The sequence below is a fragment of the Bubalus bubalis genome, chromosome 7 (assembly GCF_019923935.1).
Source record: "Bubalus bubalis isolate 160015118507 breed Murrah chromosome 7, NDDB_SH_1, whole genome shotgun sequence".
Taxonomy (NCBI): Eukaryota; Metazoa; Chordata; class Mammalia; order Artiodactyla; family Bovidae; genus Bubalus; species Bubalus bubalis.
This window is the reverse complement of record NC_059163.1, coordinates 21558565-21580327: the sequence shown is the minus strand read 5'-3', so window position 1 is coordinate 21580327 and position 21763 is coordinate 21558565. Positions and strand designations below refer to the sequence as shown.

Below are 21763 nucleotides of genomic sequence, written 5' to 3'. Positions count from 1 at the left end.
CAGGGCTGAGAGTTAACCCCTGCAACTTGCCATTCTTCTTAAGCTCATGAAAGCCTATTTGTATGATTACTGAAAACTTTGCAAACTATTTTTCAATAACTTATTTACATTCAAGTTGCCATCACATGTAGATAGGATAGTTTTGGAAGTTACATAATTGATACCATGAGTTTCTGAAAGCAAAGAGGCTATCAGTGAGAAGAGACAACATTTCTGTAATTTTCTGCCTTGTGGTTCAGGTTTATCAATATTGTTCTTTGTTTTTAAGAAGATTGTGGAAAGGAAATAGGCTACATGATTTATTTACTGGGAGGTGAGTTTGGGGGAGAATGGATACATGCAAAGAGCTGATTCATTGGAAAAGACTCTGATGCTGGGAGGGATTGGGGGCAGGAATAAAAAGGGACGACAGAGGATGAGATGGCTGGATGGCATCACCGACTCGATGGACATGAGTCTGAGTGAACTCCGGGAGTTGATGATGGACAGGGAGGCCTGGCATGCTGCAATTCATGGGGTCGCAACACAACTGAGCGACTGAACTGAACTGAACTTAACCTATACTTACATTATTAAGTATATCTTTTTTTTTTTTTAGATTTTTTGATGGGGGCCATTTTTAAAGTTTTTACTGAATTTGTTACAATGCTGTTTCTGTTTTATGTTTTGGATTTGTGGCCGTGAGGCACATGGGCTCTTAGTTCCCCAGCCAGGGATCGAACCCACACCTTCAGTAATGGAAAGTGAAGTCTAAACCACTGGACCACTATGGAAGTCTGGATATTTTTCATTCCCCATTCAAATCTACTCTCTTCTCTACCCTGCTCTGTGAACTGTCCTTTGCTACTAGAGAAGTGAGAAACAAAACAATATTATTTCAAATTTCCAAGGGTTGAAATTTTCAAGTAAAAGTAAATACTTCTTGTATATGTCACCATTACCTTGCTATGAAACTAATTGAAGGATTGTTGTAAACAAATTTTATGTTTTAACTGCAAGTGACATCGGTGTCAGAGTTCTCTAGAAAATCTCTGCAAACTAAAACCAAGTTTAAACAGCTACAACATTCCCGTTGTAACTTTCAAATATGTATTTTTAAAAGAGATGAATTAGAAAAGAAGAAATAAAGAGCCATTGGCTTTCAGCCACTACATTGCATTGCAAGGATGGTGCCCTTTATTCAGACAACATCTGGATCATTTCCTGTATGCCAAGGACTCTGTCAAATGCTGGCACAGCAGCAGCAGTGAACAAAGTAAATGCTTCTGTTCTCATGAAGGAGCTGAAGTGTGGGAAGACAGATGCTAAACAAAGCCATCACATCAAGTGTGAACCATGGCGTGAGGGCACTATGGGAAAATTATCATGGGATCCTAATCTAGCCTTATAAGTGATAACTACAATGATCATACAATTTATCATCCAAAATGAATGCTTTTCAGACTGAATGGGACGGCCAAAATATTATAATAACCAGAACTGTCCCAGGAAATTCAGGATGTAGGTCAACAGTCATACCTGACGTCCAGTTTCTCTCACACACAGAATAAACTCATGTAACTTTTAATGTCTTACTGTGTCTAACAGGTCAGTACCTTGTATGTTATAAGAATCTCAACCATGCATATGTAAATTATGCATTTGAAAAGTATACGTTTCCAAATAATTGATAAAATCTATAAAAACCACTCAATCCTTTATATGGATTATGAATACATGAGATATTGCACAAACATTTGGTTAAGTGATTACAATAAATTTTTAATCCTAGCATTTCAGAGCAATTCATAAGATCTTACCATATACACACAGCTAAAGCTCTTTAGTGCACACATTTTTAAGGAATTCATACAGAAAACAATGCAATACCATATCAATGTATTTGAGAGCTGGCAGCAAAGATTACCTTCATCTGAACATACCTGCACTTTCTAACCCCATGCCTTTTTATTTTTTAAGTTTTACTTCACCTGGAAAGACTTCTACATTTCCTCTTTGCCTAGAATTTTAAGCCCCAATTTCACACTTAAAAAATAAAGTAAAGCTTTTCCCGCTTCACTACACTGTGACTGCTTTTCTTTCTGAACACATGCTGTGGGAACCTAATGGCATGCTGGAAAGACTGTTAAAAGGAACTAGAAGACCTGGGCAGGAGGCTTTGCTCCATTTCAGATGACACTGTTGGGGCAGTTCTTGAACTGACCTGAACTCACTTTCCTTATCTGTTAGGGAAAGATTAAAGAAACGCAAAGTGATACTAAGAATTGTTACTCTATGTGTAAAGATGAATGTTAACTAGACTTACTGTAGTGATCATTTTGCAATATATACACATATTGGATGATTATGTTGTACCCCTGAAACTAGTATAATGTTATATGTCAATTATACCTCAATTAAAATATAATTAAATAAAAATTGTTAATTTTTTAGGCATGTTATATTATTGTGGTCATGTATTACAAATAACACTTAGCTTTTAGAGATGCTGCTAAAATTCATAGAGGAAATAATTTTATGCTTCTGATTTGCTTGAAAATAGTATGGAGAAGATAGGAAGGATATGGCAAAGTGGTACAGGTAAGGTTTTAAATGATAATCGCTATACTTGCAGGACACAATATCATCTTATTTTTTAATATGTTTGAAACTTTTCATAATAAAAAGATTTTATAAAATAATCCAAAGTTCTTTTCAGCTCTAAATCTCTATGATGCTATGTTCAATAAATAGTGTATTTAATTAGCAATCAATTACATACTCCTGTGACCCTCATCATTATACTATTTCATATCAGCATTTCATAACAGTATGCCCTGTTTCTTTGACTACACGTGGCCTAGCTCTGGTATACTTGAATTTCCTTTTTTATATCTAGATTTATATCAACAAATATTCAACTGATTAATGACAGATTGAAGGAGTCAGATTCAAATATGATTTGAAGTGAGTTAAGGACACAAACTGAGATATTCTAAAAAATTACCTCAGACACTTAGAGATTAATGTTGACACACATCTCTTCCAAATTACTACAAATGTTAAAACTTCTCTGGAAATACATCTAGCTAATAAGCATTTCATATTTTGAGAGAGATAGGTTTTGTTAAATTTTTGACTGCTTAGAGCATTTTACAAATAAATTATGAAACTCATCAGTGTGTGGTGTGTGGAAAAATCCATGAGTCCTAACAAGCTTGTTTCTCTGGAAGATGCAGAATTTAAATCAGTCTATTGCTGATATTTATGTACAAACTCTGCTCACAAAATATTTAGCCCGTCAGCATCTGCCGCTGCCACAGACAGATTCAGATCAGAAGGCCTGGTTCCTTCCCATGAATTTTAATAGAATGTCCTCGCAGCTGAGGATTGGCCAGCGTTTCCAAATGGTGATGAATGGGAAGACAGATGGGCCCTTGGAGTAACAGAAGGCCGAGTCTTCAAAGGTGGCAATTGCCGGCATTCTCTAACAACATCAGTATACTCACTCTCGATCTATAACCAGGCATGCGACATCATTTTCCTCGGCGATAATGTTAGCTGATCTGACATCTTCACTGCAGACAAAAACAGGAAAAGTCAATTTTCTAGTGAGAAATTAGACATCTATTTTTATTAGCGAATCTGCGACTGATACGAAACACCATCACTTAAACCTTCCAAAGATGATGTGTTTCTGTAACATCATAATTTACACTCCACCCCTTCCCCCCAAAAAAGGATTTGAAATGTGTCCTAAAAATATGATGTGCACGAGGAATCCAGAGGAGAATAAGATAAATGCTCTGGGAACGTCAAGGAGTCAGTGAGCGCAACCATGTATGGAATTTCATTCTGTGTTCTGTGCCAGCGCAACTAAAAAAGCTCTCCTATGATCAAACAGGAACTGCTAATTAATAAGCAGCCAAAATTGAAATGAACTGATCAAAGAAATTTATAAGAAAACCCTTGAGTGAGTAACTTATAATGAACCAAACAAGAAAACCCAAAGAAAGTGCCATATCACCCAGTGAATTAAAGAAACATTAAAACCTTTCGTTTTATAGTCTAAGATGTACAGTTTCCATGAAAATCCCTGAAATCAAAACATGTCTTACAACTGACAGTGAGTCAGAGTGTAATTAATAGCTCTGTCTTTCTTTCTCAGGGGTAGACAATATATTAGTAACTCTTACTGTTGTTCCCTTAAATACAATGAGTTATGGCATATGATCTAATGATGGTAAATTTAATTACTAATGAATACCAAGGGTCAAGCATCAGAGAAAGTATTTCTGTAGGTACCTTTATTTATATTATTTTTCTTCCTTTATTAATCACAAACTAGAGACCCCGAGGAAAGGTACATCCATATCATACCCAGTACTCTGAAAGTTATTGTATTTAAGGTAGCCTATAGCAGCAAGCATATTAAGACTGCTTTTAACAACTTCACCAAAAATGGCATCACACAAAGTAGAGTCCCCTCATCTTCCATTAGTGACAGGACAGGGAAAACTTTGACAGCCTATCTCTCATTCCACAGAGGTCCCCTATCCACATCACTGGCTTCCAGAGACCTTCAGACATAACCCACAGCCCCTCCCAAGTTTACAGGGTCCTAGGTAGAAAACATTGGTGAAAACATTTCATCTTAACGTGCTTTTGAGTTGGGAGCTGGGTAGCTTATTCTCGACTTGTATGTGTGTAGATATCTATACAGATATGATCCTGGATATTGGTCAATTATTTGATTTGTAAGTTCAAAAAAAAAAGAGGCATGGCATCCTTTTCACTTGTCAGTGTCATGATTTTGACTAGGAATATCCTCTACAAAAAGTTTATAAATATTAGATGTTTACAAATACACATATGTTTCTTTCATAATAACTGTGTAAGTGTCATAGATTTATTTTTGCACATAAAATGCTGAAGGAACTCCTGGGGCTATTTAACATTAATTCATGGAAATACACAGAATATAAGGAATACTGAATCAGTCAGTGGCCCTAAAGAGAGACAGCATAAAAATACACAAAAATGAAAAAAATATATGTATCCAACTCTCCTTCTCATTGACTCTAGCTTTACGTTTTAAATGCTTTGGGGAGCAGAGTGTCTTTATTAAATATAAATTCCCATGTTTCTCATGGGAAAATACTATAATTGGCTGGCTGCAACAGAGAGCATAAGTTATTTCAGATCCAGCATAAACAGACAGCATTTTTTTCTTTCAAAGAGTTATTTTGAGTCTATGGTGTATTTATAAAGTTCTCTGCACTTTTAGTAATTTTGCTTTAGTAATTTAGACTTTAGTAATTTTGCTTGGGGGTATGACAAAAGTAATGTGCTAATGTTAAGAACAAACACATTGAAGTCTTGAATAATATTACATGATTGTATTACGAGTATATTCATATTCTGTCATAAAAAAGCAAACAAGAAAAGGATTATTTCCCTGTTATTGAAACAAGTTCATTACCAGCTAGAAAACGGAAAACAAAAATTTAACTTGTCTTTAAATTCAATTTTTAAATTGTTTACAAAATAATCATAACTTAGCTTACTAAGTTTTTAAGTAGTTTAATTTTCTTTAAAAACTAAGAGCTTTATGATTTTTAAAGAATCAAATTTGTTTTCAGGTAATTTATGAAGATTTTTTCATTGCTCTGTACTTGTAATCCTAACATGTCAATCAGCAGAACTTGTAGGCTTCACAGACAAAAATTAAAAAGGAAGAAATATGAGCAGAAATGCTACTCATTTTTATAAGCATAAAGATGAAATAAAAAGTATTTAGTAATAACATAAATTTTAAGTGTTTTCTTAACTAATTTCAAGCATTCATTTAAAAACATGTAATTAAAAAAAAAGTGTGCTGTTCAAAATTCTAACTTGATCTTTTATAAAGTTATCTTATTTAAGAAATTTTTTTTTTTAGACTTGAGGTTGTTTTCTGAATTTCAGGAAGCACATAATGCCTTCTGAGACATTTGATTAATCTTTACAAATGTTTTTCCATAAGTTAGGTCAACAGTAAATAAACTCATATCTCAAAAGGCCAAAGGTTCAGGTAGAAATGTCAAATACACTATTTTGAGCTGTTTTTAAAACTTGCAAAATGAGCCTATAAAAATCCTTAAGAAAATATTACTTTTGACATAATGATTTAAAATCACAAAAATATGGGAAGTCATTATTTGATCATTTTTAAAGGGTAAAACAGGAATATATAAAAACACGTTCTTACAGGAAAATTAAAATTTTCAATTTCTTTCTCTCTTTTAAACTAAAAATTCTAATAGAACACCAATTATATTTTCACTAGCAAACTTAGAAGACTTCCTGAATTTCTTCCTCTGGAAAATTAGTACACTTATTTCCTGCTTAACAATGAAATTTTAAGAAGTCAGTAAAATTGCTGTTTATTTCCTTGATAATTGGTAGCTCTATTTGACAACTCTACATGGGTAAGAAGTACACATGTAAAACAACCAAAGAATTATTTAAATGTGGTATACAAATTCATGAACTCACCTGATAAGAGCTTTTTCTCCAAAATATTCTCCTTTCTGCAGTGTTTTTATGAGCTGTGGTTGATCATGGCCTTCAGTACTTTGGGTGACTTTTACCTAAATGATGTCAAACAATATAAGAAAAGAGAGAGAGAAGAAAAGGAGAATCTGAACACATACCCATTCAACCAGACTCTCCTGAGCCATTTATACTTGACTCAACAAGGAAAAAAAGACAAGTCTTTGCTTTATTCTTGCAGTAATTACAATCATCTAACTATAGTCATTTCATTTGGGTGGACTGAGAAATCCTGTGATTCAACACGATACAATGACTCCAGCTTTTGTAAGAGGAAGGTTTCGTTCAAATCTCACTGCTCAAAGTATTTTACATGAATCCAGTTATTTATTCCTAGGGATGCTCAAGGAAAATAATAATGGCCCTATGGGAAATTTATTTTTTCAAAAAATCAAACGGGGTTTACAAATCAATCAAGAATAAGACTGAATATCAGGAATTCTGAATCTCATGTTCCTGACTAACTTGATTTCTGTGTACCCTCTAAAACTGAAAGAAAAATGAGTATATGGAGGAGAGTCCACAACTTTCATGAGAGTCTCAGTGTGATCCACAGTCCAGGAAGCCAGAGTCAAACAAAAATGTCAATATTCCTTTTTGCAGCTAGAATTATTCCAGTTCAACATGCTAAGAAGTGTTGCTTTGTGCTGGTTTGAAGTTCTGATGAACATTTATTAATAAATTTCAAAACGTTTAAATGATAAATGCAATTTGTTTATTAACCAGAATTCTTTCAAACCATGAGGTCCAGGTTGGGGAGAAATGATGAAAAGTGGTGCAGAGTGTTCAAGAGTTTCTGAAACTATTTTGTCAATTTTTTTCCATTGCTGGGGGCTCCGTCCAAAGTGGAACATCAAAGCAGTTTACAAAGAGCAGTGTCTAACGCTATGATGGTAAACTCTTCCGGGGAAGAAAGAGTGTCAGTAAAAAGCTGACCCTTCAGAGACACAGATGCTTAAGATTTTATCCTTTTCTTCAGTATTTCACAAATGCTTTTTGTCTCTGAGGAACATTGCAAAGAGTCAACCTAGGAACAACTGGCAACATATTATCCACTCAATATCTAGGTAAAGGAATATATTTCATCAGTTCAGTTCAGTCCTCAGTCGTGTCCGACTCTTTGCGACCCCATGAATCACAGCACGCCAGGCCTCCCTGTCCATCACCAACTCCTGGAGTTCACTCAGACTCCATAGAGTCAGTGATGCCATCCAGCCATCTCATCCTCTGTCGTCCCCTTCTCCTCCTGCCTCCAATCCCTCCCAGCATCAGTCTTTTCCAATGAGTCAACTCTTCGCATGAGGTGGCCAAAATACTGGAGTTTCAGCTTCAGCATCATTCCTTCCCAGAAGAAATCCCAGAGCTGATCTCCTTCAGAATGGACTGGTTGGATCTCCTTGCAGTCCAAGGGACTCTCAAGAGTCTTCTCCAACACCACAGTTCAAAAGCATCAATTCTTCGGCGCTCAGCCTTCTTCACAGTCCAATACACATCCATACATGACCACTGGAAAAACCATAGCCTTAACTAGACGGACCTTTGTTGGCAAAGTAATGTCTCTGCTTTTCAATATGCTATCTAGATTGGTCATAACTTTTCTTCCAAAGAGTAAGCGTCTTTTAATTTCATGGCTGCAGTCATCATTTGCGGTGATTTTGGAGCCCCAAAAAATAAAGTCTGACACTGTTTCCACTGTTTCCCCATCTATTTCCCACGAAGTGATGGGACCAGATGCCATGATCTTCGTTTTCTGAATGTTGAGCTTTAAGCCAACTTTTTCACTATCCTCTTTCACTTTCATCAAGAGGCTTTTTAGTTCCTCTTCACTTTAGTGTAAATATGTTGCATATATTAGTGCAAATTTTTCATCAGCATCTAAATCAACTTGAGCTGCTGTGTATGAATTCAAGTTCTCAATCATATTGTTCTACTGCATGATGCCTGATTGTGCTGTCAGTTATCTAGTTCATTCTCTACCTGTTGTTTGTCTACCTGTGGGATGGGAAAATATCACAGCCCTCAATCTAGAACGCTTGGGCTGAGAATCACACAATCATAGCTGGAAGGGACCCTTAGAAATAATCCAGTCATTTTACACACAATGAAATGAGGTCCAAAGAAAGTCAAGTGACCTGACTAAGGTCACCAAGAAATTACTATTGCAGCCGGAACCCATGATAAGTCTCCTGTGGCCCCAAACCCAGTGCTCAGACCGCCTTCCCTTCCCCCTCCTCCAACCCTCACTTCCCCAGGTGTCTTCTGAGCAGAAGCTCCATTACCTGCTCAACGCAGACAGACAACTTAGGCTGCAATGCACAACACTGCTGCTTTTATGGCAAACAGATTTGAAATGCTTCTTTAGATTTATATTAAGCAAGCTTTCATTAATATTTACCTTTCCTTTTGCTAAAATGAAAAACGTACTTCCTTCCTCACCCTCTCTAATAATGTAATCTCCTTTGTCATAGTATTCCTATTGGGATGAAAGAAAAAGAAAAGGTTAGATGCAGCAGAGATATACAGATGAAGACATAAATGAGATGAACATTCCACACCCATTTCTGCTATTTTTTGCTTATTGTAACTGATCTTCTTAAATATTGTAGTCAAAAGCCATGGAAAAGTAAGAAGACTTTTGCTTGTTTACCTGAATTTATGTTTATCTTTCACACACACACAAAAAATATTCACCTGGAATACTGTCAGGCATGGACACGGAATACATGAAGAGAAATGAGAGAGGTAATTATGAGAGATATGCAAGTGAGCTTCACCCAAATAATCTAAATATAAGCTGTTGAGGGAGCTGCAACAATCTGAAACCGGGTCTAGAGTTTAGAAAAAGGGCAAACATTATCTTATAAATTGAAAATACTATCCCTACTGGGTATGGAGGAATATCAGTCTCAATTCTTATTCTTTCCAGAGGAATGGTTGGAAACATTATACACAATCTATACGAAAGGAGCTCTTTCATACAGATTCTCTCCAAAGATTTATATTATGAAAGGTTGACATTAGAATTTTTTACATGTAAATTCTGTTCTTCAACAAAGTTTAAACTCATAAAATCTCAAATTATCACTTATTTCTTCGTTTCCCTCATATAAGTGTGTATAATCAGAGAATTTTTAGGCAGGGAAAAGTAATTCATCCACCTGTCAGACCAAAAGAGTAATTCAGTCTCTTAGAAAATACAAGATGGATTAAACTGTCCATCCCTACTTTCCTTTAATTTGATATTGCCTCAGAGTCATAGAACTAAGATGGATATCTTAATTTATACAAGCAAAAATGGGCTTATTTAATTTTTGTAAAAGGCATAAAGAACAACATAATAGCTCCCTTATTTTTCTTTTAGAGTTGAAAATAAAATCCAAACAACACTACTTTTGTGTCTGCTATATTTCAGTACCTTTTTTGGTTATTTACACTTAAAACAGATTTACACTATAGAATAAGTATTACTCCTGATACTAATAAACATGCCTTTTATTTACCTAGCACAGTGTACGTTTTGCAAGACATTTCAATGTCTTGTGGTAGGAAGCACAGTATCTTCAGGGAAAAAGTACTTTCAAGCCATAGAAATATAGATTCAAATCTATATTCTACATTCAAATCTATATTCAGTCAAAGTGATGAATTTCACTTTCATCAATCCACAAAATTCAAATAACATTTACTTTCAAAGATTGAGAGAATGTAAGTACATTATTTTTCTATTGCATCTGTAAGAAAATAACCACATACTTAATGGCTTGGAACAACCTCCATTTATTATCTCAGTTTCTGCAGGTCAGAGAGTCGAGGCATGGTGTGGCTCAACAGAATTTCTGTGTTTTGGGTCTCTCAAGATTGAACTCAACATGTGTCAGAAGGTCTGTGTTCCTTTCTGGAACTTGCTCTCAAGTTTCATCATATTGTTGGAAGAATGTAGTTCATGGAGGTTGTAGAACATGGTTCCATTTCCCTGTAGGCTGTGAGCTGGGGGCTGCCTCTTAGCACCCAGAGACTTCTTTCCTGTCCTTTCATAGAGCCTGCTATGTTTCAGAACCAACAGTTACACATGGCATTTTTCATACACTTGGAATCTCTCTGACTTCCACTTCTGCTGCATCTCTCTGACTCCAGCCAGAGAAAATTCTCTGCTTATAAGGGCTCGTGTAATAATATTTGACCCACCTAGACAGTCGAAGGTAATCTCCCTATTTTAAGGTCCTAAACATTAATTGGGCTTTCCAGGTGGCGCCAGTGGTAAAGAACCTGCCTGCCAATGCAGGAGCCGTTAAGAGATGCAGGTTCAGTCCCTGGGTTGGGAAGATCCCCTGGAGGAGAGCATGGTAACCCACTCCAGTATTCTTGGCAGTACTCAGGGCTTCCCTGATAGCTCAGTTGGTAAAGAATCCGCCTGCAAGGCAGGAGACCCCAGTTGAATTCCTGAGTTGGGAATATCCACTGAAGAAGGGAAAAAGCTACCCACTCCAGTGTTCTGGCCTGGAGAACTCCATGGACTGTATAGTCCATGGGGTCATAAAGGGTCGGACAGGACTGAGCAACTTTCACTTTCATTGGGCTTCCCTTGTACCTCAGTCAGTAAAGAGTCTGCCTGCAATGCAGGAGACTTGGGTTCGATCCCTGGGTCAAGAAGATCCCTGAAGAAGGAAATGGCAACCCACTCCAGTATTCTTGCCTGGAGAATTCCATGGACAGAGGAGCCTAGCAGGCTACAGTCCATGGGGTCACAAAGAGTCAGACACAACTGAGTGACCTTCACTTCACTTTCCTTCACTAGAAACCTTAATTACATATTTAAAGTTGCTTATGCCATGTAACATAACACATTCATGTTCCAGGATTCAGGGTCTAGACACTTATTTTGGAGGAAGTCCATTTTTGCCTACCACCAGAAGTCAACTAAAGATAATAATTTTTGATGAATTAAAAGCACCTGAAACATAGCAAATGATTAATGATTGCTATGTTAAGGAGGAGGATGAGAATGGTTTGCTTAGCTGTTACTTAAATCTGACTTCAGTTTCCTATTCTGTCGAATTGAGATGGTATGATCTACCACTCCTAACAATGTGCAGGACTAGGTGAGACAGTCAAGTTGGTGACTGTTAATTCCTGTGAAAGAGGCTGTGAGTTGGTCATCAATGTTTTCCACAGGTAAACTGCATTCCCCAGCCTCCCTGCTATTAGCTGTAGCCACGGGATTAACTTCCAGCTGTAAGAGTCTGAATAGAAGTGACACATGCCATTTCCATGCCAAGCCCCTGATCCGTTGCAGACATGTGCCTTCATACTTGTGCCCCAGTGGCAATGGCATGACCAGGAGAGATCTTGGGAGAGGGACCGTGTTAAAGATGGCAGAATAGCCACCAGCTCAAGTTCTTGAAGGATTCTGTATAGCCACCCAGGACCATTCTCCCTGGACTGCTATGTGGACAAGAAACACACTTCTATTTTACTTGGAAAATAATATTTTGAGTTTTTTTACATCACAGGCTGCTTACTCAACTTTCTTATTTTAGCTCAATCACAAATGTTGACTCCATTCAAGCACGATTTTACTGTCGAGATGACTGTGATCCAGGAAGGTTGAGTGACCACGATACCTCAGTCCAGGCATCTTCATGAGAGAGCGAAGGTTCAGTTCTCTTTGCTGAAACTGCTGGTTTTAGGGGTGACATGGGACACACTCTTGTTTCAATCAGCCTGCTCTCAGTCTCTCCTGTTCCCTTCTCAATCCCAACCCCTATTACCCAAAAGGAATCGAAGGAATCTGGAGAGCTTCTGAATTGCTAATAGGCTGTTCCTTCAGTTATGATATAGCCTCTGGTCTGCGTGGATGTGCAGCTTTAATTTCTATCTGTCAGATAAGCTAAGAGGGAGAAGCTGGAAAGGGAACACTGAGAAAGAGCTTTGTTGTTTCCTAAGCGGCAAGATTCCTAACAGTATTTTTCCTAGGGATGGGTCTTTGTCATCCAAAACCATGGGAGGAAGATAAATAATACCTCCCAGTGTGTTGACAGTAACTTCATAGATCAGAAAAGGCTGGGGATGTAGGTCAGACCAAAAATATATAGTGGTAAGTACTGGCTACGATGCCAGACTGGCCAGTGTTTGTCAACTGGGGAGTGTAGCCAGTCTAGCCAGGGTGGTCACCAAGACCAAAAAGAGAACTGCAAACATTGTGGTTTATTGTCCTGCGGTTACACTGCAAAGGGGTCCCTTAGAGGAGCAAGAAGCCGTAGACCCTACCCTGTGAAGCAGTGGTTTTTGGTAATTTTTTTACTCTGGCCTATAGTAATTAAATACATTTTACATGTATGCCCACATACACACATGTGAGCATGGACACACATATTTGTATAAAACAAACATATTTGAACAATACTTATGCTTACTACTCGGATTTTTTTTAAATTGTTCCTCTAAATTGATTTGATGACCTACTAATGAGTTGTGCCCCGCAGTCTAAAAAAGATGTTTTAAAAGAAGGTGTCTAAAAACCCTAAGAGTAGTTATTTAGTATTATGGTAAGACAGGAAAAAAAGGAAATCAATTCCAGGGCAAACTGAGAGGCAGAGGTCAGAAGAAAACATAAACAGCAACAGTTAAAGATGAAAGAGTTTTTTTATGTAAAGAAAATGCTCATTCTATGATAGCAAAATGCTAGAGCCTGAATGTCTGTAAATAGAAAATATGAAACTAGAATTAAAATCCAAGTTGATAGAAGGCAAAGACAAAGAAGAAAGCCTATGATTGCCTTAGCTTCTTCAGTGTGTGGCTTGAAATCTTCATTACAAATATGTATTGATGATGCACAGAGGTATGATCACACACACACACTTATCCACACACACACCCTGCATCATGTGACCATTTACCTAAGTTGATTGTTTAAAAAACTGTATACAGAATAGCAAAACCCATCACATTATTGTAAAGTAATTATCCTCCAATTAAAATAGATAAATTAAAATACACACACTATATTCAGTTATTTGGGTTTGTTACCAGCTGTTTTTTCGCTTGTCCAAGTTATTTATCTCAGAAATTTTAAATCAAACACATCTGGATCAGGTGAACCTTGTCAACCATTCAGGCATAATTTAGTATCTGATGCCTATCAGAGCCTACAAAATGAAAACCAACAGCAATTCCTCCATTTAGGTGAACAGTATGGGATTTTGTAACTGAAACACTGAGAAAGCCCTTAGAGATGTGGTCTACCACGCCTTTATTTGATAGATGAGGAGACCTTGATCCCCACCACAATTAACGTCTGCAATGAACAGACACTTGACCACAAACCCTAATCTCCAGACTTTGGATTAGTTAACTTTCTCACTGAGCAGCCCAGACTTTAACTAACAGGTCCATAAACTGGCAAAATCCACAATTATCTCAACTTTCTTATGGTTCTGGGTGTAATCATTAAATTGAGAAAAAACTCACTGGCTTATGCAAGTGTTAGCAGGAAATATAAGAAAGGAAGATTAGACTTTCCAAAAATGATAAAAAATGGAAATCTTATGAATGAAGAGGAAGACTGCGGCAAACCCAAAATACATGTATTCTTTTCATAATTTTAAACTTTAATAAGCCTAAAAATTGTATGGCTAAAGTGTGAATATCTGAGTCCTTACCCCAGAGTTTCTTATTCAGTAAATGTTGAGGTAGTATGTGGGAACCTGCCTTTTTTTATTGGAGGATAATTGCTTTACAATGTTGAGTTAGCTGCTGCTGTACAAGAGCGTGAATCAGCTACATGTGTACATATATTCCCTCCCTCTCGAGCCTCCCTCTCTCCCCCTTCTCCCCAATCCCACACCTCTGGATCATCACAGAGCACCAAGTGGAGGTCTCTTTGTAATACAGCAGGTTCCCACTAGCCATGTATTTTATACATGGTAGTGTATATTTCAATGCTCCTCTCTCAATTCGTCCCATCCTCTCCTTCCTCTGCTGTGCCCACAAGTCTATTCTGTCTTTCTGTGTCTCTATTCCTGTTCTGCAAATAGGTTCATCAGTACCATATTTCTAGAGGGAATCTGCCTTTGAAGCAGCACCACTGGGGATCTGATGATGGACAAGGACAGTCCACACTCCCTACCCCCACCCCACTCTTACTACACCTCGTGTCATGAAAGAGGCATGTCAGAGTCGCAGTGCCAGGGCCACTGGGTCAAATTACCAAATCTCCATACCAAAAAATTAGGTGACTTTCCCATCCACCACACACTCAAATCCCAAACTTCCTGGATCGATTGCCACCAGAGGAAGCAGAAACTGTCCCTCTCCTGTCTTTTATACTACACAACTGCCAGGTGCAGAAGTCACTTTGTCATTTTCATCATCATTAACAGTTACACGGCATCCAGAATCTGTGACACTTTTTAGGATGTACATCAGTTAACTCTTAAAACACACCAATGAATATGTTGCTACTCTTTCCACCCTCCTTTTCTCATTAGAACACGAGAAGAGGTTTAAAGGCGATGTCTGCTTCTAGAATTGAATGCTCTGGATGATTTATGCTAAAACAAGAAATGCTTTTGGAATACCGCACATTCAGCCCATTTGGTCCAGGAGTTCAACAGACAAAGTCTTAACAAGCTCATAAGATCTACTAGTTGGTGATGGGAAATTCCGATGCTCTCCCTGTACCCTCTGCATAAAAACTTGAAACCACCCAAATCAATTCCTTAATAGCACACCAGATTCAGCCTGCTTTTCTCAAAGATTATGGAGCCAGTTGGTGGGACAGCTGGCCCTGGAGTTCAGCAGGGGCTCTGTCATAACTCCAGTGCATTAGTGACTGGCTGCTGTCAGGACCCTGCTGATGGGTTATTAGTCCAAGCTATGCTGGTAAATTATATACTTTTCTTAGCGCTAAATAGATCCCATGACTCCCTTGTTAATCACTTTCGAATTTGAGAATTTTCACACATTACAGAGACACATTTGTTTGCCAGGTATGAATAAAGAGCCCTTTATAAACCGTGCTGCTGTCTGCAAAGGCGAATATATAATAAAGCCTTTCTAGGGTGTTTTAAATGATGAGACTTTCAAACTCGAACTGTGTGTTAATTAATACTAGGTTGGAGCCTCCCCCCACCCCCTATATATTCTGTAGCTATTGCCTGTGGCTGCTATAAATATGTCTAATTTACCATTTATTTTTAATGATACTAAATTTTAATATTTGCTGTCAGCATGGAATTCCCCTCTGGTGAATCTACTCTATTAGTATTATATTAAAAACAGATTTCCCCGGTTCACAAAAAAATACATGGCCTCTCCAGCTTTAAAAAAAAAAAACACTCAGAAATTAGGATGAATTATTAATTTGTAACATCTGTGACTGGGTTATGTTACACTGGGAAAATCCCATGAGATGCAGGCAAGCAGTCCTCTTGAAAATGACTTCATATCTGAGTGCTCTGGGGACACAAGGCCAGCAATGTGTCAGCATGGCCTGTCCCTGATGAATGGCTGGATGGGTTCCATGAATTGTAAATGGAAACATTACTGGTGTCACTTACACTTGAGGATGAAATGGTTGGTGTTCCCTTCTCAACAGATATTAGTTTACATTGTATATTGTGATTGACAGAGGCATGAATCTGTCAACAATCAGTCTGGAGGGGTTTTTTTTTCTTTTTGTCTCCCACTGAGAGCAGCTTTATAAAAGCTTAAAGTGGACATGTGATTCCTTTCCTATTCCGTACTACCTTTAAATTCCCTAAAAGCGATTTGGGTTTCAATGAAATTAACTACCCCCCCCACCAAAAAAAAGTTAGAAGTTATTTACTTTGAATATTAATCTCTGAAGAGGTTTTCTTATAATGCATATTATTAGAATCCAAGGTACATGTCAGAAAAGCATTATTCACGAAAAGACTTGACTAGGCTTGGACTAGAACCAACCATCTGTGTGATCCCTAATATGAGTTTTTGAACACGTTCCAATATGCCTCTTTTCCCTAGATGTTAAAATAGGTAAAGTGCTTCTTAAGTGCAGAGTTTGTTTGGATTTTTTTTTTTTCAAATGTCTTTTCATAGCCTAGAGTTTTCAAGTATGGAATATTTCATAGCTTGATTCAGAAGCTTGTCAGGAAATTTCCAATAATATCCTTTCTCTACTCCATTACCAACTTATGCATCATTGACTCCTTCATACTAGGAATACTCTGTAAAAGACTGTGATGTTAATTGGTGAAAATGAAATGCATCTTGAGTAAGGCAGATTAGTTTTATACAACATACTAAAAAAGATTAAAATATGTCAATCTTTACATATGCAAATCCAATTTTCTTTTATATATTTCAGAAGAGTCCCTGAATCCCAATCGAGGCCCTTAATTCAGTGTGAGTTAGCCTAAAGTTTTTCTACTGTGAAAACGTTTCCTGGTTTCTGTAGACCAGTAATCACCATCTTTTCCTTTTTATTCATTTACAAGGTTAATAATGATGAGATTATACAATCTTTTAATGAAATATATTTTTTTTACTTTAAAATTTCTTACCACTTCCAAGCAGTCAATGATCTTGGTTAGTTTATCTTCAGGTAAATTCTTCAGCAAGGATACACTTCAAAATTAAAAAGAAACCTTTATTTAATTATCTTCCTGAATTAAACTACAAATACACACCTCTACATAGATTTATACATGCATTTAAACAAATATTTTTCCAAAGTAAACCTCCATATATATCATACATAAGTAACTGAATTTCAAAATCATATTGTAAATACACTGAAATTATACAATCACATAAAACAGCAGACATTTATCCTAGGCAAATAAAAATTGTAAGATGCCATGAAAGGAAAATGACCAAATTTTGTTTAGAGAAAAAAAAAATGTTTACATTTATTGTTGGCTTTCAAAGTGAATCACATTCAGAAATGTGTTCCACATCTCAAAATCTCTTTTATTAGCATGAATGAGGTCCTCCACTTCCAGGGGAGGATCAGAGTTTCATCTAAATCCTGTAATTAAGTTAAGACTGAATCCAGGGGGAACACAGGAATTAGCATGGAAATCATCTTTGATTATTAGTCATATTGTACAGTCTTTTAAAATTAATGGTAGCCAGAGGCATGTAATAAGAACATTTTTACAGATAATAATAATAATCAGAGAAGGAAAAGAACATTGAAATTATTTGAAAAAACAAAAAAAAAATTCCACTCAGTATTATTAACTAATCAATATGCTTAAATTGTACTTTTAAAGAAATTTCTACTTTACCTATTTTCACCCAGGACTGTTGATAGAATTTCCGTAAAGTAAATACTTTTTTCTTACCATCTAAAATTTGACACCGCTAAGGAAAACAATGATGCTCCTCCATAAATACACGATTGGGTCTGATTTTTCAAAATGAGAGGTCTAAGCTGATTCTCGCACAGTGCTTCAGGAGGCATGTATCCAGGAGCTGTGTCTAAGAACTTTTGCATCTGAATCATTTGTAATTGCGAAACACTGGAACACCCCCAATGGTAGAGAAGTAAATGCACTGTGGTTGAATCAGATGACAGAACTCTACAACAGAAGAAATGACTGCACTAACCAAGCATATGAACCTTAATAAAAGGAACTGAGTAAAAAAATTGACTGGCAAAAATAAAGCCAATTTTGTAAAATTCAAAACTAGGCTAAACCAAGCTACGGGCAAAATAATAAGGAATACCAACTAGATGAACCTTAACAAAAGGTACTGAGAAAAAAAATTGACTTGCAAAAATAATACCAATTTTGTAAAATTCAAAAGTAGGCTAAACCAAGCTAGAGGCAAAATAATAAGAAATACCAAGGTTATGATTACCAAACTTCAGAATATAGACTAATCCAAGGAGAGGAGATACCCCAAGGAAGGCTAGAAAATGACCACTGGAGAGCATATGAGAACCCCAACAGCACTGCTAACTTTCTACTTATATTGGGCAGTAGCTTGATACACTCATTCTGTTATTATATATTATAACTTACATATGTAGTGCGCATCATTTGATATATGTCAAATATTTCATAACATGCTCACTCAGTAGGGCCTGACTCTTTATAATCTATGGACTGTAGCTCGCCAGGCTCCTTCAGTCCATAGGATTTTTCAGGCAAGATTACTGGAGTGGGTTGCCATTTCCTTCTCCAGGCAATCTTCCCGACCCAGGGATCGAACCTGCATCTCCTATACTGCAGGTGGATTCTTCACCACTGAGCCATCAGGAAAGAAGATGTAATGGAAAAAGAGCTTGTTGTATACTATGAAGCAAACACAAATGTATTTCTCTAATATGTCTTCTTGCAGATGAAAAGGTAAAAGGGTTAACCAGAACCTTTTTTTCTGTATAGTGGCATTTACTGCAAGGGAATATTTTTTATTCCTTTGGTTTAATTGATTAACACATGCCAATCATGAAAGTTCTAATTCTGGTCCAAACTGGGATCTATAATGTTAGTCAAAAATATGTCCTATAAGCTTATCAACCCTTAGGGGTTGGTAAGGAAATTAATATGAGGAAAAATCTTTAATCTGTCTCCTATCTATGAAGGCATAGATTAGGTTTATCTTGTTCACCACTGGATTCACAGTGTTTAGGCCTGGAATACGTATTGGTTGAAAAAATGTATGAATGAGATAACAAAAGGAAGAAAGTAAAAAGGAAGGAGGGAACGTGCACTAGTAAATTCTCTTGAGTTCCTTCCACTGAGGCAGAACACAGTAGATTTCAAGGGAACGAACCACTATTGCCTAATGGCTCAGGTTTTATCTCAGACATGATGCAACCCATAGACACTGGTTTATTTATGTATCCCCATTTGGTCCTTGCATTAGTTTTAAATACAGACCTGTGTTGCTCAGTTGCTGGATTTTGAGATAACCTGTGGCTCAGACAGTAAAGAATCTGCCTGCAATGCAGGAGACCCAGGTTCAATCCCGGGGTTGGAAAGATCCCCTGGAGAAGGGAATTGCAACCCACCCCAGTATTCTTGCTTGAAGAATTCCATGGACAGAAGAGCCTGGTGGGCTACACTCCATGGAGTGGCAAAGAGTCGGACACAGCTGAGCAACTAACACAAATACTCAGGTAGACCCCACAACCTGATGGATAAGGCGTTGATTAGCATATAGGTAAGGCATCTGCTTGTCATTACTGCAGCTCTCTTGCAGGAGTCATTATTGTGTCTGGGAAAGAACATCAGAGAGAGTCCATATGAAAAACCTCAATGCCTGCAATGTTCTACTGATTAACAATGCCTCTGTTCAGTATTCACTGAGTCCTCACTAGGGACTAGGCACTGCACATTTCTAAAATCATTGACTCTGCAGGATAGTTATGCAAGATAAACTTAATTATACTTAAAAAGAACTCAGAATTTGTTTTTGGAAACTGCAGGATATTTTATTGTTGTTATCACTTATCATAGGTTACATATTGTTACAGTATACATTGCAGCTTCAGAGACTGTCAAATCTCCCCCAAAACACACAGAAAGATTTTAAATAATAAACTTATACTTTCCAAAAAATGTGTTTTAATGTGTTTCTGACTTTTTTTAGCTAAATAAGTACTTGTTTATAATTTAATCGGTCCAAGTAGTTGGGGGTTCAGAACAGTTTACAAAATATGTATGTTTCAAGGCTCCATGTCATGATGGCAAGCATAATAACATTTTTGGCAAGTTAATTTGCTACAAATAATAGTAATTTGGAAGATAGTGTTTCTATGCCAATGAGAAAATGTCTCAGGTAAAGCAAATAAGGACAGTAACATAATTTAATATTATTTTAAGCAAAGCATTATTACCTTTTGTTATTGACTTCCAAATTATAAGATATCTTTAAAAGTCAACTGAGCAACCCAAATGAATATTTTAGGAATTTTGTGGACATTATTCTATACTATGTGAAATGACTCCATCAACACAAGGGCAAAATTAGCAAGAGAAATAAATCAGTGAAAAGGCTAATGGAAATGAAACACAAATTTTCATATATAGTGGCACTTACTGCAAGAAAATACTTGTGTTCCTTTGGCTTAATCATGTGGAAAATGCTTAAATAAGAAAAGCGATAGTAAAATAATTACTCTTATAAAACCAACATACCCACAGTATGGCTAGACCACCTTCTCTTTCTGCCATCAATGCGTTACTCTTACCTTCTGAGGAAGTTTCTGTACTGTTCATCTCTAGCTTGAGCTGTCCTTCTCATTATATTCTGGAATACCTCTCGATCTAGTGCCCATGTTTTAACATTGGTAATAGCTTTAGAAAAATCAAGAAAATAATAAAACCCTGTGGAGCTCTTATATTCAGAAAACATTCCAAAATGTTAATCAATCAATTTTTCATGTACTGTCATAAAATTATCTTTCTTGGAAAACGCATTATTTAAACATGCAAAATGGAAGGAAGTAGTGATGTAAAGAGTAGGTAATTTTATAAAATCATTTTTGGCTTTGAAATGAACCATGATTTGGAAGTGAGCAGCAAAAGATTTCCATTCTAATTATGTTTTGCTTAGGATGATATTAAAATTAGTTTGCAATTCTTAATTACACACTGCATCATCAGGATGTATTTTAGATTTGGGCTGTGATACATAAGAAAGCCAGCCAGCCTGCATCTATTCCAGAAAGTGAAGAATTCACAAGCAGATAATTGAAAGTTAAAGGTCTCTGCTTGTGAGTCTGTTTTTATGTCTTTTTATGTTGTTTAGACACCGTTGCTAACGAAAGCCAATATATTTTAAGAATCTCTATGGTTACTTTTACATAAAATATATAAAATCACTTTCAAAGAGATTATGCAAGACAGTTTTTGAGACAGCCTTTTCATAGGAAAGACATTAAAAGCAAGAATATAATCTAAAAAGGAAGAGAAGCAGAAGAAGTCACTCCAAAAAATCTATATGAAATTATGATAGTGAGATTTTTTTTTATAGCAGTGATGAGAGCCTATAGAATAAACCAAAATCAAAACCTCTGGTTTACTAAACTTCAGAGTGAATTAGAATTATTTTGACATTCTTGTTAAAAATAAAGATCCCTGGGCCCCATTGCCAGAGACTGTTTGGAGTGGAGCCTTAGAATCTGCATTTTTATCAAATACTGCAACAATGCTCACCCAGATAACCTAGTCCCAAACACTGAGAAACACTAGAT

At 36.7% G+C, this 21763-nt stretch overlaps 1 protein-coding gene across 1 annotated transcript in view; it reads right to left on the bottom strand.

The window, feature by feature from the left end:
- Positions 1-21763, bottom strand: part of PRKG2 (protein kinase cGMP-dependent 2) — a 125995-nt gene that overhangs the window by 57067 nt on the left and 47165 nt on the right. The window contains exons 5-9 of the mRNA XM_025289840.3: positions 20759-20864; positions 17115-17178; positions 8969-9046; positions 6517-6611; positions 3489-3557 (exon numbers count right to left, since the gene is read on the bottom strand). Of these exons, the coding sequence (XP_025145625.1) occupies positions 3489-3557; positions 6517-6611; positions 8969-9046; positions 17115-17178; positions 20759-20864 (412 nt within the window). The remainder of the gene's footprint in view (positions 1-3488; positions 3558-6516; positions 6612-8968; positions 9047-17114; positions 17179-20758; positions 20865-21763) is intronic.